This window comes from Camelus bactrianus, chromosome 6 (assembly GCF_048773025.1).
Source record: "Camelus bactrianus isolate YW-2024 breed Bactrian camel chromosome 6, ASM4877302v1, whole genome shotgun sequence".
In the NCBI taxonomy this organism is placed as follows: Eukaryota; Metazoa; Chordata; class Mammalia; order Artiodactyla; family Camelidae; genus Camelus; species Camelus bactrianus.
In genome coordinates, this window is record NC_133544.1 from 45,663,120 (window position 1) to 45,688,100 (window position 24,981).

General features: G+C 34.1%; 1 protein-coding gene across 1 annotated transcript in view; it reads left to right on the forward strand.

The window, feature by feature from the left end:
- The window catches only part of MDGA2 (MAM domain containing glycosylphosphatidylinositol anchor 2), a 693,384-nt gene that overhangs the window by 420,963 nt on the left and 247,440 nt on the right, over positions 1 to 24,981 (forward strand). The window contains exon 4 of the mRNA XM_010967002.2: positions 12,337 to 12,533. Coding sequence (XP_010965304.2) covers positions 12,337 to 12,533 — 197 coding nt within the window. The remainder of the gene's footprint in view (positions 1 to 12,336; positions 12,534 to 24,981) is intronic.

A 24,981-nucleotide genomic window follows, 5' to 3' on the forward strand; every position in this document is an offset into this window, starting at 1 on the left:
TGGATTAAGAGGATGATGCTTCTTTTCTTTCTCCAGCCAAGTGAGATGGATTTCAAGAGTTCTGCTCTAAGATCTGCAGACGTTTTTATCTACACAGGACGGGGCTCTGTTGTTCCTTACCTCTCCTTCTTTAGTCATCATCTCATTCTTGAAGGGGCTAGCCTCTATGGCCGTGAGAGTAAGAGGAAGGAGTCAAAGAGTGAGTAAGCAAAGGGAGAAAAAGGAAAACAGTGTCAGTGAGCATGCTTCTCACCAGAGACAGACAGCAGAGGCCAAAAGGAGCAAAGGAGGCAAGAATAGCAATAAACCATTGCATAGAAGCAGGAGACTTCAACTCTAGCAGATATAAACTAACTGAAGGAACAAATAAAGAAAATTAAATTTTGTGGACTTGCTTTCAGGCTTCAGAATGAAGTTCTGAAGGGACAAATGAAGCTAAACAATGTGAGGGAGCACACCCCAATCCCTTCACAAGTCAGTGAGGTCGGGCTGCCCCTTCTGCAGGCACAGTACACTGAATTTCTCTCATATCAAACACTGGCTGCTCTCACTAGCACAGCTCTCCCTGCTTCCCAGGGAACTGAATCTTGTTGCTGCCATCTCCACCACATGCCACTGGAATGGATCCTTCCACTGAATCAGTAGCTCCTAATTCAGAGTTCATGGTGGATGCATTCAGCTGGATGAGCCTGTGTCACGTCCCCACACTCTGGCTACAAAGTAGGCTGGAAGAGAGTATCTATCACTTTCATCTTTTTTGATTGGAAGTGGGTGATACCCAAAGTATAGGGATGGAGTTTGAATGTTAGTCCTCGTACTTGGTGAGCCAGCCATTTACCTATTTGAAAAAAAAATCTTTGTAGATCCCAAATCTGAGAATCATAAGAAGTCACATTTCTGAGACATTGATCCTCAAAATTATGTCCTCTTCCTTCCCAGTTTTAGCCCCATCTCAGCCCTTTTGACTGTCAGGACTTACGTATTAGTCATTTGTAGATCCTCTCTTTTCGCATTGGTCACTTCAAAGAATAACATCAAACTGTATTAGATCATACAGTTAAAAAAAACTGTCTATTGATTGGATGACATATGAAATCAACTTCAAAATGTTATTTGTAGGTAATGAACTCAATATAATTTCTTCTAAAAAGTTTGTGCATTATTTTACAATTTCATTGTGTTTATAGTAATATTTGCGTCACTATATAGCCATTTAAACAAAATTACTTCTCTCTGGCAATATTAAAAATATTCAAAAATTCAAAAAATTATGAAGAATTTAGGAAAAATTTTCAAAAATGATATAGAACCTAAGGAGAAGGCATTACTTTATATCTAAGAATATAATATGGTTCTGAATTAATGAAAATAATACCATCTTTTTGAATGGATACATCTAACATAAAACAAAATATTCTAGATTAACAAATGAATGTAATGAAATCTCAAGTCATTTCTAGAATTTGCATTTATATGAAATTTTAATTTTAGTAAAATAAAATAATGTAGACATTGACTGGAAGACAGAAGCCTGGGAATGACCTAGAAAGTGAAATGAAACAGCAGCAAGGGGCTAGGGTAGAGTAAAGTTTTCCTAATAGAATTCAGAAGATAAAAATCTACTGACCATGCTGATATGGTTTTGCACAGGAACAGACAAAGTCATACAACAGAGAAGATGCCAAAAATGGATCCTAATACATATGCGAATTTAATGTATGTATAAATTGGTGTTCAATTCATTGTGAGAAAATAAAATATTAAATGGTGCTGGTTTTACTGTAACCTCCATCAGAAAGAAAATAAAACTAGATCTCTAAATTATGTGATATTCAAAATTCAGTTCTTGTTGGAGTAAAGACTTCATGTCCAATTGAGGAGAAAATGAGGCATACTTTACCATTCATTACCAACCAAAGCTACACAAAAAAAGATAATCATACTTCACTACATCCAGCTGTTGGTGGACACTGAGGTTGCTTCCTTAAAATAGCTATTGTAAGTAATGTTGCAGAGGGGTGCATGTGTCTTTTCAAATTAGTGTTTCCTTTCCTTTGGATACCCAGGAGTGGAATTACTAGATCATATAGTAGTTCTATTTTTAACTTTTTGAGGAATCTCCATATTGTTTTCCACAGTGGCTGCAACAGCAATTTACATTCCCACCAATAGTATATAAAGGGTCCCTTTTCTCCATATTTTTGCCAGCATTATTTTGTGGTGTTTCTGATGATAGCCATTCTAACAGGGGTGAGTGGTATCTCATTGTGGTTTTGACTTGCATTTCCCTTACAATTAACGTTGTTGAGCATCTTTCTATGTACCTTTGACCATCTGTATAATCTTCTCTGGAAAAATGTCTGTTTAGGTCTTCTGCCCATTTTTTATTGTGTTGTTTGTTTTTTGATACTGAGTTATGTGAGCTGTTTCTATATTTGGAATATTAACCCCTTATCAGGCCTATCATTTGTAAATATTTTCTCCCATTTAGTGGTTGTCTTTGTGTCTTGATGATTTCCTTTGCTGTGCAAAAACTTTCAAGTTTAATAAGGTCCCATTTAAAACATATGTAACATGTTTGTTTTTTTTTTTAATTATAGAAGGTACAATGTATTCTAAACTGGTGTGAATAGATGAGTAAGAATACAATTTCAAACGAGAATGGGTCTAAATCTTATAGATAGCTTCACTCTTATAAATGTACTATGTTAAGAATTTGGCTGTAAGTACTCATTTTATCTGTTTTCGAATATGGGTTATCAGATAAAATTAGTCATCATTCAAAAATCACTGTGCAGAAAAAGATATGAAATATTTCTTATATTCAGCCTTGCACAAAATTTCTCACTGATTTATCCAAAAAAACAGTGGTTTCCTGTTGGTATCTGCAGAAAATGCTACAAATCATTGACATAGAATCTTTGTTTACAATAAAGTGCCTTGTTCTTGATTATTGATACATCTAACAATGATTTAATTAGTTTCTCTTTTGTATAACTTCAAGGCAGCTGTATTATTCAGGTTAGTTAGTCAGCATTATCTATTGTTATGTACTTCCATCCTGTAGTTAGAACAGTAACACATTCTTACCATAAAACGAAAAAGTAATATACTTGACTAGCTTTAATACCTCCAAGTATACTGGGTGGTTATTTTCCTTAAGAAAACATATTTGGATTTCTTTTGCATAAGATTTTTAAGATCTCTGGAACTTCCCAGAGGGAAAGATGACATCCAATACAGTATTTAGTGTTTCTTTGCCATCTGGGTTTTCAGATTCATTTGGTTTAATTCAAAGATTAAAGACAGAAAAATTGGACCAAATGGTGGAAGAAACCCCTGTGGAAACATGCTTCTGCTGTGATTATTTTTGAGATTAATTGATTCTTTAACTTGTAACTACACCCATGACTTCAGTTGCAGTTAATAACTGATTAACCATAAGCACAGAGATTAATTGTGCCAGAGCATGCTGGGAGATGAGTTAACTCTTTATATCACTATCCTATCTCACTTTAAGTGGAGAGGAGACTAAACAAATGCTTCCATGATTTATCTCAAATGGGGATATCTAATGTATAAGAACTAATTTTGGATTTTTTTAAGGTGAAATATCTATGCCTTGGTAAAAAGGTATCAGAAGTAATTCCAACTTTTCTAGACTAAAAGACTGGAAGCTCAGATGAAAACCACCTAAAAACAGGGACATGCTACTGATAAAAAAAATTTTAAATAATGCTGAGTTGTAAAAATTCATACCATAATTATATAATTAAAATGGTAATTATTTATTAAAACAGCTAGTTTAAACATCAGCCATTTTCCTAGAGCTCTTATTGCTTTATTTTTTACTTATAAACTCCTGTACTTCCCTATTTGGATTTAAATATTTAGCTCTCAGCTTAGAGGAAAATGAAACAGTGAAAAATTTGATCACATGTTGTCCTCTAATTATTCCTCTAACACTTTCTTGTCAGAGCCAAGTATCTTGGAGGGATTATATCCATTAATTGTTCTATGTTTTTATCTGTCTTTCACTTCTTAAAGCACAGGAAAATGACTGCCTGTCACATTACTCCACTAGCACAGGTCCGATAAAGCTCACCAGTAGCATTTTTCTTGCCACATTTAAAGTCACTTTCCAGCTCTATTCTTACCTTGATTTCTTTTCACCATTTATTCTGCTTTCCAACCCCTCCATGGGTATGGAATTACTTTAAAAATTTACTTTGTCTCCCACTGATTTGTTTTGTCTCTACCTCTCTCATCACTTTTCCTGTCTTTTTCAGATATTTTCCTTCTTTTTGCCTCCACTTGATGCAGACCAGGGCTCTCCCTTGGGCCTTTCCTCTTTTCATTCTGCATACCTCCTGCATGGTTTCATTCCCTCACACAGAATACCAGTGTCTCCTGAATCCATATCTGTAGCCCAGACTTCTCATTCAGGCGCCAGCTTATAAACATTGTGATTAGGAGAGAAGTAGGTGCTTGACATTGAGCATGATCCAAAAAGAAATAACTCCTTTCCCTTTTACATCCTCCACCTTCCCCTCCCCTGGCCAGGATTAGGTCTCATTCTACATTTCATATTTCAATTAATACACTGTCTACCCAACTGCCCAACCAGGTCTTTCTTTCCTCAGCCCTAATCAGTTATGCAATTCAGTTCATGTAAGTTTCTAGGGTTAAGAAAAATAACTTACATCATCATATATAATTTTTTTTCTTAAAATGACTTTAATTTATCATTTTATGGCATATTTAATCAGCCAAAAAAAGTTTCCAGAAAATTATTTCAGTTAGAAAGAGGTCAGTAGCTATTGCATTTATGGTAAAAAATGAATTTTTCTTAGGTTTATCATTATTATATGTATGGATAGCCTTGCTGAAAATTGACTTTGAACATATTAGTTACAACAGATTAATCTTAATTTACATTAATTTATTAGATCATTATCAAGTACTTATGTCTCTTATGTCAGATTCAAGGAATGTAAACATGACTAAGGTATAGATCTTATAAGCATAGGGGTATACTTTATAGAAAACTATGTTAGTTTTTATTTAAATATGTTTAAAACAAATATTCATGTGCCAAATAATATATTCAATGATTTACATTATTTTATAAATGTGAAGAAGTTTGGCCTTCATTAAATTATAAAAATTATCTCAGAGAACATTTTGCATTTACTAATGGATATCATCTCTAGGTATTTGAATTTTACATATTTAGCCTACAAAATTAAAAGAAATTTATTTGAAAGAGAAAAAATAAATTCGGATAAAATATCAGTAATAATATAAAATAGCCCATTTAGTATGAAAATTGACTATTGGGTAAATGTAGAAAGTGACCTTATGGTCCCTGAACTATAAATAAAGACTGAAGAAAATTAGAAATGAACCCCAGCGTCTTCAGATAAAACAGTATACAAGGTATTCTGTCTATGTCCTGGGAATGTTAGAGGATGTTGACTCTTTAGTGAATCCCTCTCATGAAGTTGTCCTCAGCTGGAAAGAGCCGCCTAATTCAAGGTCAAGCCTCCTCATCACCAGCCCTAGTCTAGTGACTGAGTTTTGTGTCTTGTAGGACAGCTCTGAAAGACCTTCTCAAATCTGGAGCTCCTTCTGGATCTACCAGAGACTTTGTAGTGATGCATCACAGTATAGTGATGCATTTAACTCCTCCCAATACCTAATCCTACCTTTTTTTTTTTTTTTTTTGGCACACTCTCACAAAATTGAATTCTGAAAGCACTCCCTACCCAGTAAATCTCCTGAATGCATGTCTTCAGCAAAGATTTGTATTTTCAAGATATAATTCTAGATAGTCTGAGAAAATAGTGTCTAAGATACAGCGTTATAGATGGATCACCCATCAGCCCATTGCTAGTGGTAGGTGGACCCCTGATAGCCCTTGACTACTATAGTGCTGAAATTGTTAAAACCTTCACAGACTGTAAGAAAAGGATAGGTATCAATGAAAGGTTGTACTCTCTGAATTCAGTATGTCAGGCTTTTGAGGAATTCATTGGAAAGTAATAATTATAAGGACAATGGATCAGTTTCTGCTGAGTTCTATTAATGCGGCGGAGAAAAAGAATAAAAGACTGAGTGTGATTAATCATGAGTTGAAGGTGATGTGTGAGGATAAGAAAGCCTCTTTAGCAGAGTATAAAGAAATTCTTATCTTCTTTAGCCAGAGGTTATAAAAGCTGATAAAAAGGCTTAGAACTTACTTAAAAGTATAGTAGAGTTCCAGAGAAGCTTAAATCCTCAGCCCCAGCAAACTAGCAAAGCCTGGATCTGAACCCCAGTTGGGAATAAGTGGAAACCTGACTTGAGGGGTGGAGTATATCTGGGTTTATGATCTCAAAATCCTTGAAAACCTAGATCTCCCTAAACCTCCTGGGCTACAGAGGTGGACCATTTCTTCTGAAAAGAGGCTTTCACTTCCATCTTGCATAAAGATGTTGCAGAATTTTCTTCCTTTTGTGGTCATACATACCCCTCTTTGGATATATTCTCACCTCCATTCTTTCTCAGCAAATCAATACATAGGGTAAATAGATGACTTAACTTGACCGTGGAAGTGTGTCTCTAAGGGAGCAAAGAGCCAATGCTTCAAATGAGCTACAGACCTAACCAATATATATTGGTAAGAGTCAGGAGAGTGTGTATGGAGTAAGATTCTGGCTACTGGATCAAGTGAGATTGAGAATAAGATTGAACAAAATTGGGGGCGGAGAATCAGATCAAATAGGTATAAAGAATAAGAGTTTACTGATATGAGAGCATTCTCCCATGATACTCAGGTTCAGACCCTGGCAAGGATAGCAGGAGATAGTTGCTGCTGCTAAGATGGCTCTTGGAAGCCTAGGGAAAGCAGGGGTCCCCACAAAAGGAAGTGTAAGTGCCACAGCTGCTGTGTAGACCATTGGAAAAGGGGTCATAAGACCCAGGTATATAAGCATGCGAACGCGAATTTTTACCAGTTAGAGCCTTAAAAAGTCATCAACTGGGTATAATCTGTGTAAAGGCTTGGAGGACACCACATTTATTAAAGCAGCAGGAATGTGCTGATGACAGTGATATGGGCATCACTGAGACTCAGAGGTGACTGTTCTCTGTAGGCAAATGTGCATAGCAGGAGATGCTCTTATAGAACTGGTCTCCCTGACGGCAACGAGGTGCTGGGATCTCAGAGTAATAGAGGCTAGGTGGCAGGGCTTAGTTGTCACAGGCGTCTCAGTGAGCAGCCAGTTCAAACGCATCCAGTGCTCCAGACTCACAGAGAGCCGTGGGGATAGTTACTAGAGCTCAGTAGCCCTTGGGGCAAAATAAGTGGACAGGCATCAAGGGTATTGCCTCATCTACACAATTAGAGAAACCAGATGGATAATCGGGAGGCTGAATGTGGTCATAGAATAAAAAGTCAGGACTCCTTGCCCAATCGCTGAACCTGAGGTAATTTTCAGACTATGAGGCCTGAAGTGTCAGTCATGCATTGAGTTTTGTCATATCTGCCAACACTCAGGCATAAAATAGGGCAGCCCTGTCAGTCATCCATCATAAGATGGAGGTGGTACATCTAAAATGAGGCATGGCCAGGGCCAGAGGGCTGAAGTAAGCCACACAAGCAAGTGCATCTGTCAGTGTTTGACTAGTGCTTCTCTCGGAGCTCATACCTAGCCCCGTGGAGGGTTTCTTATGAGCTGATGGTAGAGGAAAAAGGCTAAGCTTCTTTGATGACGAGTCAGCTCGGTCCACGTGGAAAAGCCCCAAACTGGACTACCACCTCCCTAGAATCCCACTCTGCGATGATGTCCTCAATAGAGGGGAGTAAGGAGAAATATTCCTAATGAACCTAACTTTGATTTGGGGGGTGTACCTGATCAACCACTTTGTGTGGTAAGGGAAGATTTGTTTAAGTATTTGGATGGACCTATGGGAGGGACAGGAAGTGTGATAATATTTGTATTGCATGTTAATGAGCATCAAAAAGTATCTACCACAGAACAAGCACAAAACAATGAAGTAGACAGAGTAAGGCAGATAGCTGATATCAGCCAGCTTCTGTCATTGGCCACCCACAGCTGCTACAACAGCCTCGCGAAAAGAACAGCCATAATGGTAGGGATGGTGGCCATGCATAAGCTTGAAACGTGGGTTATCATTCACAAAGGCTGGCCTGTCTGCTGCCACTACTGAATATCTAACTTGGCAGCAACAGACACCAACACTGGCCTCTTGGTACAGCATTATCCTTCAAGAATGCCAGCCCATCCCTTAGTAGCAAGTTGATTATATTAGACTTCTTTTTTTAACCCTGAAAGTGACAGTGTGTTGTTTTGATTGAATCTGACGTGTATTCTGGGGATAGATTTTTTTTCTGCTTACCTCAGCCAGCGGTAGCATATTCAAAGGCTTTTAGAATGTTTTATTTTAATACAGGATCCTACCTAACCACTCATGGGACCAAAAGCACATTTTACAGCAGTGAAGATGTGGCAGTGGGAACATTGATATGGGATTCTCTAGTTATATCATATTCTATACCACCTAAAAAAAATAATTTACTAAAGTGATAGAATGGCCTTTGGAGGGGGCAGCTGAGTTTTGGAGAGACAACATCCAGTAGGGAGGGGCTGCCATCTTCCGAGATTCAGTGTACATCCTAAATCAATGACCATTATTTTATGGTATGATGCACTTTTTTTTTTTTTTTTTTTTTTTTGTAAAATACATTGGTTCAAGAATCAAGCAGAGACCCTGCTTACTACCATCACGTTCAGTGACCCAGTTGGGGAATCCATGCTTCCCTTCCCACAGCTCTGGGCTCTGCCAGTTTAGAAGTCTTAGTTCTCAGAAAGGGAAAAAGCCTTTATTAAGTGACACAGCAGGAGTCCCCTTAATCTCCAAGCCTTGGCTGCTTTAGGTTACTTCAGGCCTCCTGTGTCAGGAAACAACAGATGAGAGGAGTCACCATCCTGGTGGGCCCATATGGTCAGCTTCGAGGTAGGACTGTTGTTACACAATGAGGCAGTTAGAATATATTTGATACTCAGTTGATGCGCTGAGGCATTTCTTGCTATTCTGTTGTTCAGTTTTGGTGGTAAACAGACAACTGTATCAGTAATGGCTTGAGAAGAGCATGGTTACCAAGGGGCTCAAAATCCTTAGTGACAAAGGTCTGATAACCTCACTAGATAAGTGACTTACACCAAAAGATGTCCTAGCCCAGGATGAGAGCAATCTAGAATGGTAACAGTAGAAGGAGATGATGACTATCATCCTGCCACAGTTTCTTCTGAAAGATTTCCCAGGAAAGATGACTAACTGGAATCCTGAAATAGTTCTTCCTAGATAGAGCGAGTTTTCATACCTAGCAGGTGGATGTGGGTGGATGCATAGTGCACCCACAGATCCCTCTCTCGGGACTGAAGCACTCGTTCTTCCAGCTGTTGAGAGTTGGAGGAACTGATTGATGCCTCTAAGCTAAATCCTTCTCTAGAAATTGCCCTAAACCAAACAAAGCTGCCCCTCCCAAGGTCGCTTTCCCTGGTGGGGAGCAGCACATTTGTAAGAACTGGTTGATGTCTGCCGAAGAGGGTTGGAGTATAAGGGTTTAGCTTCCTTGTTTCCTTGCTTTAAGGCAGTACAGTTCTGAGGGGACGTAAGGGCTCCAAAACGTGTCTGGAGCTACTGAGTGAGACCTTTGCTGCAAATGTGCTGTAGTTGGACTCCCCTTCACAATCCTATTTCCTTCACTCCCCAAAAAGTGTTGAATACACTTCATGCACACATTCCTCTGTCTTAGAGTCTCTTTTCTAAGAACCCTGACGTAAAGTAAAGACATATTTAGTATATATTCAGTATGTATTCAGTAATAGATAGTGTATATTTTAAACATATCTTTTAAGTGGTATATGTTTATATATCATTTAAACTATATATTATGTATGTATATATGTATGTCTACGCACACACACACACACACACACACACAAGCATGTAATTTCACTGAAAGTATGCCATTATTTGACTTGTCTAAAAGACATCTTGTTTTTGGCATGTTTGGTTTTTTGTTTCTTTGTTTCACTTTTAAATGTGTTTTTAATCTTTTAAAAGAGTAATAAAAATAACAGAAGTGTTTTATACTGTATAGAAAGGTAACCATTTATGCCTTGCTTGTTTTTAAATGTAAAAAATAAATCATCTAGAAGTTTTATGAAATAGAAATTCCTAAACGTGAGTGAATCTAACAGATAATTCTGCCAATACAATATTCAGTAAGCCATTGTCACAAGATTAAGAGCCTCAGAAGGCCAGTGACCTGAACCTCATCTGGGTCAGGGAAGAGCATGTTTAAGTGATTATTTGGGTTTGGTCTATTCCTGACTGCACCTATCGACACCATCACCTAACGTGAAAAGTGCTAGGGATACATCAATAGATGGATGTTGAAAAATGCAATACTATCAGCTATTTGGAACTCAAAGAGAGTCACCATTGTTACACTGTTTCCCATCCAATTCTGTTTTGTTTCTAAACTTTCTCACTTCGGAATTTTGTTTTTACAATAGAACACAGCTCATATTTTCTAAAAAGGAGACCATGACTAAAAGAAATTATGTTTTGAACAAGAAAAAAATAAGTTGTTTACAGCTGACTCAGAGTACCTTTTTTTCAAGTCACCAAGACTGAATCCAGCTAATCCATTTTCTGTAGGATTGGATTTGTATGTAAAAGCCTAATCATCAAATAAGAGACTACTCGATGGATTTTAAAGGCCTTTGAACATTTCATGATAATAATGCTGGTATCCCTAACTACTCCAACAAACCTGACTTATATCCCTGCACAGTTAATAGGGTGAATTTAAACTGAAAGTTACTGAAATTTTACCGAAAAGGCAACAGTTGTTCTGTAAGTTTTCACTGCTAAAATTAGAGGCCTTTGAGGTAGCTGTGAAAATATTCTAATGTTGGGGGAAAAAACCCTCAATGTTGCAAAACTGGAAATCTAAGTAGGGCTGTCAAGTAATTCACGTTTGAAAAAAAGATTTTTTTGAAAACTGGAGAAATCTGGAGTTCTCTTCTTTACTTTGATTCCTTAGGGAAGCTGTTATTTCACTACTTTTGTTGCCTTTTTATTATTTGAACATGTCCTTTTAAAAATTTTGTTTGTATTTTTTTTTTAAATTGATGTGTAACTGACATATAATATTATATTAGTTTCAGGTATTCAACATAGCAGTTCAATATTTGTATACACTGCAGAATGATCACCACAGTAACTCTAATTATCATTTGTCACCATACAAAGCTACACATTTTTCCTTGTAATACGAACTTTTAAGATTTACTCTCTTAGAAAGTTTTCTAATATACACTACAGTTTTTTTTTAAAGCAAACACACTTCTTAATTTATTTTTATCTTAAAAAAAACCCCTGGGATATGATATATCAAGAATTGGCAATCTATGGCAGACTATGGCCCATGAGCCAAATCTAGCTGAGGCACCTGTATTTGTAAATAAAATCTTATTGGAACTCAGCAACATTCATGTTTCATTCATTTACCTATTGTCTTTCACACTACAATGGTAGAGTTGACTAGTTAGGATAAAGACTGTGAACCACAAAGCCCAGCATATTTATGAGTTGTTTCTTTCCAGAAAATGTTTGTTAAACCCTTGATATATATGTCTTCTTTAGGAAGCAAAATTTTAGTTCCAGTATTCATTAATAAAAATATTAATACCTTTTAATAATACCTTCTGTTAATACATTTTCCATTAGCAACATGATCTGGGATATAAAATCTGAGATGAAGGAAAAATCTAACCCAGTATAAGATAATATTCTCTTACTATAAAGATTATAACAGTTCATAGACATAAATTTTTTCCTTGTTTTTAATATGTGTTATAAATAATTGAGGAAAGAAGTATGTTAAGGTTAAGAGTCAGTTGAACTGCTTGATATTTTTTTCTCTGTGACTATGCTTCATAGTTTTGGGTAACATCTTAAATTTTCTAATTTTTCTCATGGAGCTGTTTTATGTGGCTGTTGACAAAGTGTTGGAAATATGTATAGTCGTTTGGACTGTTTCAGCAAATAGAGATCTTAAGAAATAACTATTATTTGTCTTTACCTTCTATCATTGGAAATTTCTCTGCAAATGAGTTCAATTAGCTCAGTGAAAAAATGAGCCTAGTGATAAGCAACATATAATCAATTGGGAAAATTCATCTTTGGTTAGATTTTGTATGTACAGTACTTTAAAAGCCATGTAGCTCATGACATTGTTTTTATTTTTTCTTCTAGATTTGGATGACCCAGTAGTAACTGTTCATCAAAGTATAGGTGAAGCTAAAGAACAATTTTACTATGAGAGGACAGTGTTCCTCCGGTGTGTTGCCAATTCCAATCCACCTGTTCGGTACAGCTGGAGACGTGGCCAGGAGGTGTTACTGCAAGGATCTGATAAAGGAGTTGAGATTTATGAGCCCTTCTTCACCCAGGTAGGAACTGAGGTATAGTATTTCCACCCTGCTGTGCTGGATACTTTCCTAATTCAGGCAGCACGCAATACTGTATATATTTGAAAATATAGTTTCTCCAAATATGGCCTTTTAAAAACCAATACATGCTTGGCTGAAAGATCAGAGAACTCAAGTAATGATAAACAGTTTGTTTATTTTTCATGGGGTAGTTAAATTTATAATGTTAACTCTTGAAAAATAATTTAAATTAATGTATCCTAACATATTTTTTTGTCCATAGGTTTGTCTACGTTTCACTCTAAGCTACATAATTATACATTTGCTCTCTGCTTTGTTTTTTTGTGGAAAGTATTTCTTAAAAGAAGAGATTCTGATTTCCCCATTGTAATGCTAAATACATAAAGGAATGAAGAAATCTGCTTGAAATTTATTTGATTTTGGTTTGGGGGAAAAAAATCTAATTTTCTTTGTTCATTTTTGGTTTTGACTTAGTTTAAGAATTAAACCTTAATTTTGTAAAAACTGAAATATCTAAGTCATTAAAATTTATTAAAAAGAAAAATTGATTTAATTTTACATAGAGTGAATATAATATGGGATATGCTTCTGTAATGTATTGAGAGGAAAAATTAATAATTCTTGAGACATTGAAATTATAAGAATATTTGAATGCTGTTATTATAAAGTGTTTTTATGACCAAAAAGGAACACAAACCTAATTAACAAAGGAAAAGTTTTAAATAAAAAACTGTACTTAGAAAAATGTTCAAAATAATTGTGAGCATGAATTGTTTTTAATTGTATAGGCAGCAAGATAAACAGGAATTTGACTACATTGTTAAAGTGTTGAGACATCGTTTACCCATAATTAGGGAACTATACAACCAAATTTAAATACTGTAAATATTCTAATTTGGCATGTTAAAGATTATTACAAGTTTCACATCTTAACTCTCTAATCATATAATGTAATCCTGAATTTATAAATGTCCCAGCATCCCATTTTTCATCATTAAATATAAAACTTAATAAATACAGCAATTCATTCTTTAATTTTTCTAAAATCTTTTTTTTTTTTAGTTACAAAATAACTTAAAAAATTTGTTAACAGTATTTAGTTGCTTGGATGTCTTTAAGGTTTAGAACTTCAGATAAATGATCTTCTATCATTTATTTTATTCTTCTATTGTCAATTTCTTTTAAAATATAGACATTGTTAAAATGTAAAAAACATAATTTCTAGTTTGACATGATATGTTTACAGTTACTGAGGCAATTCTAAACACCTGTTCACTAGGTGAGGCATCACTGCAGGCAGTTTTTTACCTGCTGAACTGTCTCATCACTTGGAAATGAACACATGGGCCTTGTCCAAATTTGGAGGAAACTGTACAAGTATACAACTTTCAAAATAATTAGAAATTTGTTTTACAGTTATTAAATAAGCACGATCAAACTTTTCATTCATTCTTTTGAATTTGTGGCTGTTTCTATGTGAGCAGCTCTTAAAATATCCATCTTACAAGAGCTCTCAAACTAGTAGCTGTTGATTCTGCCTTTTAAAAGTAGCTTTTATTTTCTCTTTTTTTTTCTTTCCCCATTCTTGTATGAGACCAACAACGTTTCAATTTGAACATTTCAATACCGATACTTCTTTTGATATGACTATTAACCTGTAGGTTGCTGTAACACATGCTTCCTCTACGTTTTGCTATGCTTGTTAACTGCTGCTTGGACCTTCTGAATTAATTCTTTTAAAAAGTTTAAGAAACACACTTTTCTTGCAATTCTGTGTTCTGGATTCACCTGCTGTAGTTGATAATTGCCAATAACAAGTAGTTATGGTTCCTATTTAAAGATGCCTTTCCTGCCTTTGGTTACTTGATTATGTTGTTTATCGCTCCTTTTTAAATGGCTATGGGTTTGTATCTGTCCTAAGAAATATGTATAAGCAAGAAATACTTCAGTACTTTTATGTTATATATGTACTTAATTTGTTCATATTAAACCTATTTTGTAGACCAGACTGATAGAAACTCTCAAACAGCAGCATATGGAAAGTTCAGTTCTCATAACCACAGAGAATGTTGGCTTTCTCATAGACAAAATGTTATCAGTGGTTTTTCTTCCTACCACACATGTTGATATACGGCACATGGGCCTGATATCCACAGGTCCAGCCATGTCACATGACTTCTGTTATCTCTCCATGGAATACAGCAATAAGTTCCCAACTGGCTGTCATGCTTTATTACAGAAACCTCCAATCTTCTGAGTGATCATTTAAAAGTGTAAATTGTTTTTTCCTGTTCTAATCCCTCCAGTGGCTTCTCAATGTTTAGAATAAGTTGAAATGAGTATCGTGGCCTGCGAGACCATGTTTGACCTTGTTCTGCCTTGTGCTGCTCTCCCTTATCTAAAATCTCCTGTACCTTATTCACTGCCCTGGTCATGCCCTCCCTAGACATGCCTAGGGTCTGCATGTGGTTGCTCCCTCCAACATGGAATGTTGTTTACTCAGATAATATGGCCAGGTCTTCTTACACCGAGGACTCATCACCTGAGGAAGGCTTTCCCTGACAGATCTATCTGAAGTAACATATCTTCCCTTCCACAGTTATCTTTCCTAATACCCAGGGTGTTTTTTTGTTTGTTTGTTTTTTCCTTATAACACTGAAACTATCAAATTATTTTGTGTATGTGGACATAATAATTATAGTGATTTAGTCTTTTCAACAGCTCAAAGGTGCCAGACACATGGAATATTCTCAATAAGTATGTTGAGTCAATATTCCCATGGAGATGTCTGTATTTGAAACTATGGAATAGTTAAAATTTACTTATTAGTAACCCCAGAATCACTTCATGTAACTTCATGCCTCTTTATATACTAAAGAAAGCTTAGTGAAATGTGAATGAGAATATTATAATTAAATCCTTTTTAATGTATTTAATTCCCTAAAATAATAACAGATGCTTTTCTTGTTATAATTTTAAATTGATTTCTAGTCTGATTTCACTGGGTCAGAAAGCATTACAATCTGAATAATTTCAATCTTTAGCAATTGAGGCTTGCATGGAGTACTTGCTTATGGTGTACTTTCGTGAATGATCCTTGAGCACCCTAAAAAATGTGCATTCCAAAATTGTTGGGTTTCAATAGGTCACGATTGTTACTTGTGTTGTTCAGTTATTCTATATATTCCCTAATTTTTGCACCTGCTGTTCTAAAAGCTATTGAGAATGGTTACTTAATGTTTCTTACTATGGCTGTGAATTTGTCTCTTTTTTCTTTATTTTTGTCAATTTTTGCTTTATATATTTTGAAGGTGTATTATTAATATATACAGACTTAGAGTCATTGTGTCTTCCTAGTGGATTATCTGAGTGTGTCTTTCTGATACTGTATCTTCCTGGTAGGTTATCATTCAGATGTTCTTTTTTTACCACTGGCAGTGTTTTTTCCTTAAATCTGTTTTGCCTGTCATTCATTTAACTACTGAAGGCTTTCTTTCAGCTAGTGGGATTTCTTACGGGTAGAGGAGAGTGATAAATATTCATCTTTTTTATTCTCAAACTTTCTGTATCTTTATATTTACAATATGTCACTTGTAACCAGAATATAGATTTTTGTTGTTTTAATCTAGTGGGACTATCTTAAGTTTTAGTACATTTAATTCAATGACTGTTATCTATTTTTCACTGTATGACCCACTTGTTTTATTTTACTTCTTTTCTTGCCTTCTTTCGAATCTGTGAGATATTTTTAATTATTCCATTTTATCATCTATTTAACTACTAGATTTAAGTTATCTTAGTAGCTTTTATTGACTACCTTAAAAATTACACCCCACATCCTTGATTATTACTTTACCACTTCCTCAGTAATGATAGAACCTTAGAATATTTCAGCAATGTTTACCTTTTTTGTACTTTATATTATTTTTTCTAATATTTTAATCTACATATATTTTTAAATCAACACAATATTATTTTATTCTTTGAAACAATCATTATCCACTTAAATTTACCAATATATATCCTTTTTCCATTTTGAGTTAACTTATGTGTGTGGGAATATCTGAGGTTCATTTTTTGCAGGTGGATATACATGTGTTCTGGCATCATTTATTGAAAAGATCATTCTTTCATCACTGAATTTCCTTGGCACTTAAATTGAAAATCAATTGGTCCTATATATTACAGTCTATTTCTAAACTGTTTATTCTGTCCCACTGATTTAAATGTCTGTCTTTGTGACAAGACCATACTGACTTAATTACTGTAGCTTTATAGTAAGTCGTGAAATCAGAAAGAATAAGTCCCTCAACCGTGTTCATCTTTTTCAAAATTGTTTTCAGTGTTTTAGCTTCTTTGTATTTCCACTTAAATTTTAGGATCATCTTATCGATTTTTGTAGAAAGTCTGATAAAATTTTGAGTGAAGTTTTGTGCAATCTGTAGATCAGTTTGAGAGGACTGATATTAAGATTATTGAACTGAGGACGATTGATATTGGCAATATGTTATAATCAAAGAAAAATCTGATGCCCTCCATCTGTATTTTACCTCTCTGTCATGTGTAGTATAGCTTTATCAATAATTTGAGAACATATGCAAGATTTTCCAATAACAGTTTTATTTAGGTTTAGCAACTTTTAAAATACTGCTTTATGTATTTTTGTGTATATGTGTGTTTATCATAAATACTAGGGAGCTAGTCATATACTAAAGAAATTCTCTGGAGTTCCTCGTAAATAAATTAACTCTCAGAGCAAGGTAGCTAGGTGTATACATCCACCTGAATCCAAGTTTCTTTTTCAATGGGCCATAGTAAGTTTACTTTTGTGCAGGAAACACAAGTGCAAATGCCTACTGAGACAGTATGAGAGCATAAATATGTGGTCTGTCTGGTAGTGTGAAAACAAGAACTATTGAGGCTTGTTGTTCATGCTCACTTTTTAGAAAACAATACACCACCTGTTGCTGCCAGAGTTCTATGTTTAGCCCCCTGGGCTGCCATTTTGAAACTGTACTTAAACCCACAGTTTATTTTGGAGGGGGTGATATATATGATAACATTACTAGTCTTATATAATTTCAAATATAGGAAGTTATGGAATGAGCAAGATTTCTCTAAAAGTTCTGAAAAAATTAGAATTAGTATTTTGAGAATTCCAGGACTGATTCCAGCCTCCAGGGCACAAATTTATAATATTGACAAATATAATGTAAAGAATATTTTTACCCATGAACCTGCTTGAAGGCAGCTACTCATTAGTAGCTTCTAGCTGCCTTGGAAATTTGTAAGTACTGTGAATATGGTTGCCCAGCAGTGCAAACACAATGGACTTAGCTTGTGGTCTTTATTTTTACAATAATAAAACATAATTTTTATGTAGATTCTAATTTACAAAGTTATCGTATCTAGTTGTTTTTCTCTATATTATAAGGTAACCCTAACATTTCTAAGTAGCTATTTAGAATTGTGTTATTGAATTAAAGGCATCAATTATTTGATCTACATTTCATATTTGCTTTTTTTTATTTTTTATTATCGAAGGGCCAGCAGTTGCAATGTCATATTTGCTTTAGATTTAAATTTAATTTTGTTTTGTATCCTTGAAATGCTTTCTAAGGTTGACCATTTTTTTTTCCTTTCGGTAATGGCTTTGCCATTTATAGTGAGATAGGAATGATGTTTACTTTTTCTTTTGCTTATTGTGCTAGTGTGTATGTATATGTATTTCTTAGATGTTATTGATTTCTTGGATTGTTGTTTCCCATCAATTGTCATGTGTACTTTATTTTATTTTAGTTTAGTTTTTAAAGGAGGTACCAGGGATTGAACCCAGGACCTCGTGCATGCTAAACATGCGCTCTACCACCGAGCTACACCCTCCCTCAGTCATGTGTACTTTACAATGAAAAAAATGTTCATTTTAGCTTTTTTTTATATTGGAGCACTTCAATAATGTTTTAATTTATTTCCATAGATCCTATGGCCTCTGTGGCCTCACAGTTTAAATAAGATCCAGTTAAAATGACTGAGATCTGTTTTGTGCAAGATATGGGCAACTCTCTGCCAGAGATATAGAGATTGCTAGGCAAGGCTCCTCCTCTAAGTCTGTTGATATATATATGGGGAGATGACAAAGTAACAGTGATTATGATACAAAGTAAAAAAATTGTTGTCAAAATAGAGGCACACAATACTGCTGTGGGGAGAGCATTTAAGATGGAAAGCCATAGCATGTGCATTATACAGAAGGAAGACAGTATCTTCAAGAATTGACTGTGTCTCTGGTTGGCTGGAATAATAATTGGTGTATGTGGGTAACAGTGAACTGTAATGCTGGGAAGGTCTATTGAGACTATCTTGTGGAAGGATTCAAATGACAAGTCATAAGTCTACTTATTTTTAATATCAGAAATTTAAATTTCTTTTAAAGATGTTATATTTTGCTATTCAATAACAATGTCTTATTTTTAATAAAACAGGATTTCTAAGATAATGAGTTATATTTATCCCACATGCACATTCATGCTAAGTCAATAACTATGTCAATTTGAATATTTATTTCACCATCTTGTGGAAAGACAAAATCTTGCTTACACCTTTTTATAGATCATGTTTCCAGAATGAAGTTGGTCTATGTTGCTGAGGCTGATATAAATTAATAAGCATATAAGTCTATGAGGAATAATCATGCTTTTCATATTTCCACTCATTTTATACTGAAAAGAGGCCTGCTAGCATATATTATTATTTATTTATAAGTTTTTAATAAATTAGTCATTAGAGCTACAAAAATGAGTGTTAATTGAAAGGTTTTATTTTTTTTTTTACTTATATCTGAAAGTAAATATTAAAGTTCCAATTCCTTTTATAAGTAAAATAGAAATACTTCTTTAGGCTATGGGTATTATTTCACCAGACAGTGTCACCATTGGTAAGGGCCACTGACTAATGTATAGAATACCTTCCCTTCATTTCTTTTAATTAAAAATAAATATATACATATATTTTAAAGTTTAAATATAGATGTTTCAAGTAATTTTATAAATAATAAAGAAATATGTATTTAAATTTTACAAGCTACACATACTGTTGCTATTTTTCTGGAATTTTTGTAAAGATGTTCATGACATCATCTTGTGTATTGTAATTACACCATCTAATTAATTACAAGACTTAACATATTTACATCAATTATATAATTAGTTATAATTAGGCTAATTAGATTAACTATGCAATTAGACAATAATCAACTGAAAATTCCTTTTCAAAAATCATGGAAATTCACATGCAGAAAACCCTCCAGCATCACAGAATATCAAAGTTATATGATCAACAAATTAATATTAATATTATGTGATAAAACAGTAGTGAGTAGTAAATCTAAATCTTTGAAAATATAGATATATATTCATAAGTATACATATGTGCCATTTGATAGCATAAATATATGCACACATGTATATTATATACTCTCAATTTTGTTACACATTATGATTTTTTTTTAATATTCTGAGCTTTGGGAGTTGTTTACTGAGAGGAAAAGAGTCTGCCTGAATGCTTTTATTTTTCCTGAATGTGGTGAATTAAGTGAGTAAGATTCATTTTCTTTCTTAATTCTGCCTGTTATTTTCCACATTCGTTTTATAGATTTTTGTCTGTATTAGCCCCTGTCTGTCTTTGACATGCTACATAAAGTAATCTTACATATTAACCTAGATGTCCTATAGGTTCAAACATCTTGGAAACTTGTTTCTTGACTATAATTCCTGTAAATTATCTTAGTTCATCCAAAACAATTCTCCAATCATATAACAGCTGAACCTTGGGAAATTGTGGATCTAGAATTCACAGTGAAATTTATTCCTTCTCTTTGTTCTTCTCATGTGCCCACTTGCTGCTCTGTTCTTCATTAGCATTAACTAGGGTACGCTGTGAAAAACAATTCTATTTATTGGACCATAGCTACTGATTTTTAAAGAGTGGGAATCATCTCAAAGATAAGGCTGTTTAAGCCTTAAAATCTCAAAGTCACTACCCAATTCTTTACTTTTGGATAACATAAACATCAGTAGCATTTCTAACCACAAAAACTTAGGTATATAAAATATTTCAAGAACACATTCGTTTCAGAAATTACCTCTGTATTTTAATGGCTCTGGCTTCATTGCTATTGGTTTAGATGTACTTGATGTTGTTTTATATATTCCCTTGGGATTTACTTCCCATTGACAGTCCCTTGTTGATAATTGGCTGTTCTATTCTTTTGTGGATGGCCCTTAACTCAGCCTCTTAAACCTATCTATCAGCTTACATTAATGTTAAGAATTTTTTTATTCACACTACTACTATTAGTGTCAATATGGTTCAGAAATGTTTACTGAAAACTTATTATGTGCAGGACAATGAGTTAACTCTGTTCTTTTCTTGTCAGTAACCTTGACTGAGTTGATAACATGCAAAATACTGCAGTAATAGCAGGGATGAAATTTAAAATGGTGGTGTTTTATATAATGGAAAAGGCAGTATTAATATGAATATATGATGTAAATGACAGGAAACATTTGTAAACATATCGACAAATACAACCGATATAAATAGACAGAAGATATTAACCCAGAAAACAGAAAGCACATAGGGAAACACACTTTTAGATACTGTCTCAGAGAGGAGTTTTTAGCTTGAAAACTCTTTCTTGAAATAATGGCTGTCTGGAAATAGTCACAATAACTGAAAGGGCATCTGTTTTTTGATGGGTAACAATTATGGTGGGTAGAAATCATATTTAAAATATTTCCAAGAAATATTTGCCTTCCAAGAGAAGGCAAGTTTTGGTAAAAAAAAAAAATCAGGTAGATGAGTTAAGTGACATTAAACACAGAGTAAGTCATGTTAGGATAAATCAAAACCTACTCTCACAGCCCTTCTAGTCTGGCCTCTTCCAAGCTCTGAAACTTGATATTATTATTCAGTGCTCTTCACTGCTCTACACTCCAGCCACGTTGAGTTCCTATCTAACCCTCCAACAGGTCAACCTTACCACCGAGTCAGGGTCTCGTCAGTTGTGGTTCCCTGTATTCATGTTATCATAATGTATCACTCATCTTTCAAACATCCTTCTAGTCATTCATGTTTCAGCGCAGATGCCTTAGAGATGCCCCTCAGAATGTCGTATCCAAAATATCTTACCATATTTCCATCTCTCTGTCATATACCTTGTTTGATTTACTTGACAGTGTTTAATAGTTTAAAAATCACTCTCTGTCTTCATTTAAATATTTATTGTTTCAAACATGTAAATTCTGATGTATTTTTCACTGTATTCCCAACATTTGGATAGTGCTTTGAATAGAGTATGCATTATATGATTATCTGTTCATTGAAATAATGCAACAGTTAATTTTATATAAGCGTTTTTCATTAAAATGTTAAATACATACAGAAAAGTACATGAAACATAAGTTTACAGCTTGATGTGTTTTTACACAGACATGTTCCTTTTAGCAGTATGAAGCACAAGAAACAGAACTTGAGCACCTCCTCTATGGTTGTAGTTAATTTTAAGTCAAGCAGCTTCTATCTCTTAAAATTTGATAGACACGAAATGTGGCATAACATTTGAAAGAATTTGAAAGAATTGACTTTCTCTGATACAATTTTTATTTGTTTTTACAAAATATAGGGAGGAGCAGAAGAGTTGACCATGCATCTATTCTAGTAGTCCAAGTGAAAATATTTAACTGTAGAAAAATTACAGAGAAAGAATTAGCCAGTTTCTAATTGATTATTAATGTGGCAAGTATCGTAGAAAGGGCAGAGAAATGAGAAAGTAATGAGAATGATACAAGAAATATAGTGTCATAAGCGAAGGACAGAGTGCACAGTGGAATGAAGTCTAATTTTTATAGATTTTATATTTTTGTACCTCTTATTTTTAAAAGTCATTATGATTACATTTTATGACCACATTACTTCTTATAGAATATGATAAGTGGGAAGGCCAAAATTTAAGTACATCCTGTCGATCAAGAAATATTTATTAAGCAATGGATGTAAAAGGCTCCCTATTAGGTGTTATGAGAGATATAAGATGACTCTGTGCCTAGGGGTCTATGATTCAATTAAAGAACATAGGTTAATACACTGAATGATAACTCATAACCCAATACTAAATAGTGAGTTATAAATAGATATCTTGATATAAAAATGCAGTAAAAGTTCCAAAGGAAGAGAATTTATTTCTAACTGAAAAGGTCAAGAAAGACAGGTTTTTTTTTTTTTTTGAACTGCACTTTAGTTTAGATAGGAATAGGAAGCGATTCATATCAAAGGGTAGTTTTCTTTAAAAAAAAAAAAACAGCAGAGTTTGAAATGATAAAAAGACACCTCAAAATAGTGATAAAACTAACTTGATAGGGATAAATAATAAATTAATAAAAAATAATAAATAAACTAATCTGAGAGTTATAAGAAAAAAGAATTTTTTCTTAGACTGCATAGAGTCTTAAAGGACACACTAAAGGTTTTTGAAGTGGCCTTTTGGAGTAGGAGAGCTGTTCAGGGTTTTCTGGCATGAAAATGACATGGTGAAGGCATGTATGGTGGCAGCAGGCAGAATGATTAGAGATGAAGGAAAGTGGCAGTCCTCGATAGTAGGCAGTACATTACCAAGCCATATTTATTAAACGAATGTTTGATGAGGAACTAAAGCAAGTATCATGCCTACAGATTGAAAAGCAAAGGCCATTTGTAAAAGAAAAACTAAAGAATAATCTAAAGCACTTGATGCCATTGAATGTGGGATAATGAGAAACAGGGAACGGTGAATGATGAAATGAGTTCTGAGCCTGGATTATTGGGAGAATGATAGTGGTGATCATTAAAAGTAGCACAACATCAGAAGAGATAACTTACATAAGGTGGTGCAGTATCAGTGGAGCAGTGAACTCGTTGAGTTTGATGCGGCATTGTACGTCTTACTGATGAAAATCTTCATCAGACAGTTATCAAAGAACACGACACGAGGTTAGAGGTCAGAGGTACTACAGAAAGAGATGGTGGGAGAGGATTTGCACAGAGAAGTCAAGGGGAAATCTAAGAGAAAAAAAAAATGATCTAGAAACAGAAAAGACGATTCTAATTTGTTTGTGGGTCAAGTATGAAGTGGCTTTTTGGAGGGTTAGGAGGGCTGTAATGCAGGAAGAATAGAAGTCAATAAATGAAAGTAATAATAAAAAGAATGGTCAAAATGAATTAGAAAACCAGGATAGATTATCTTAAGAGATCCAGGTGGGGGCAAAAATTCAAGTGCAAGACTGTAATGGTTAGCAAACATTGCAACTAAAAGGACAGGAATAATTTAGAAAAGCAAGGTTTCATTAATTGCAATACTATTAGTGATTTTTTTCAAGTGTGATTTTTTTCCTTTTTTTTTTTTTTTTTTTTTTTTTTTGCTTAGAAATTTGTCAGGTATCTGTCCGTAGATGCTAATTGAAGCCATGATAATAGATCAGATTGCACTAGGAAATAATATTAGTAGATGATTGCAGGCTAAAATTTGTACATAGAAAATGAAATAGAATATAATCAAGAAGTGTCTAAATTATTACATTTATAATTCTTTACCTACACGAGAGGAGCTGTCAAAGTAGCGAGGGTAATCTAAAGTGTTAGAAATAAGCAGAGAAGTATAGAAATTAAGATTTATTGAATTTTAGCAAAAGAGCATCGTTAATAACATTAGTAGATACAGTTTCAGTGGAATATTGAAACAGTATCCAGAAAATATGGGTTAAAAAATAATTTATCACTGGAAACAGAAACAAGAAATACTGGCAGAATGTAATTAATCCTATGTGAATAAAGATACTTTCTTATTAAATATGCATCTAAATGACACTGCTCATCCTTTGTATATTTGAGAATTGATATCACTGCATGATTGCTTTTAGAATATTGACATCTATTGAGTTATATATTAACATATAATATTAAAAATATATATAGCATATATAATATGATATAATATATATTAACATCTACTGAGTTCATATCAGGTGCCAAACAGATCGTAAATTCTGGAGAAATAAATGTGTAAAAAGAAAAGCCCTTAGTAGTGAAGGATAGCTAGTTATAGTATTTTTAATTGAAAAAGTATTAATTTTAGAAGTATCTCTTCTATGCTAGGTCCTGCACTAGGTGTTTAGAACATACTGCTGAGAGCAAGACAAACATAATCCCTGCCCTCTAGGGTCTTACTGGCAAGGGGAGGAGTATGGCAGAAAATAAATCCATTACTAAAATAAATGGGAAAAAATGAGACTGTGTTATAAAAAGATATAAGCAGATCTTACAAAAAGGGATTCCTCTTTTTCCAGAAAGTAAGGAAGGACTTACATGTGAAAGTGAGGAGTGTTGAGATTTAAGAATGAAATGAAACTGATTAGGC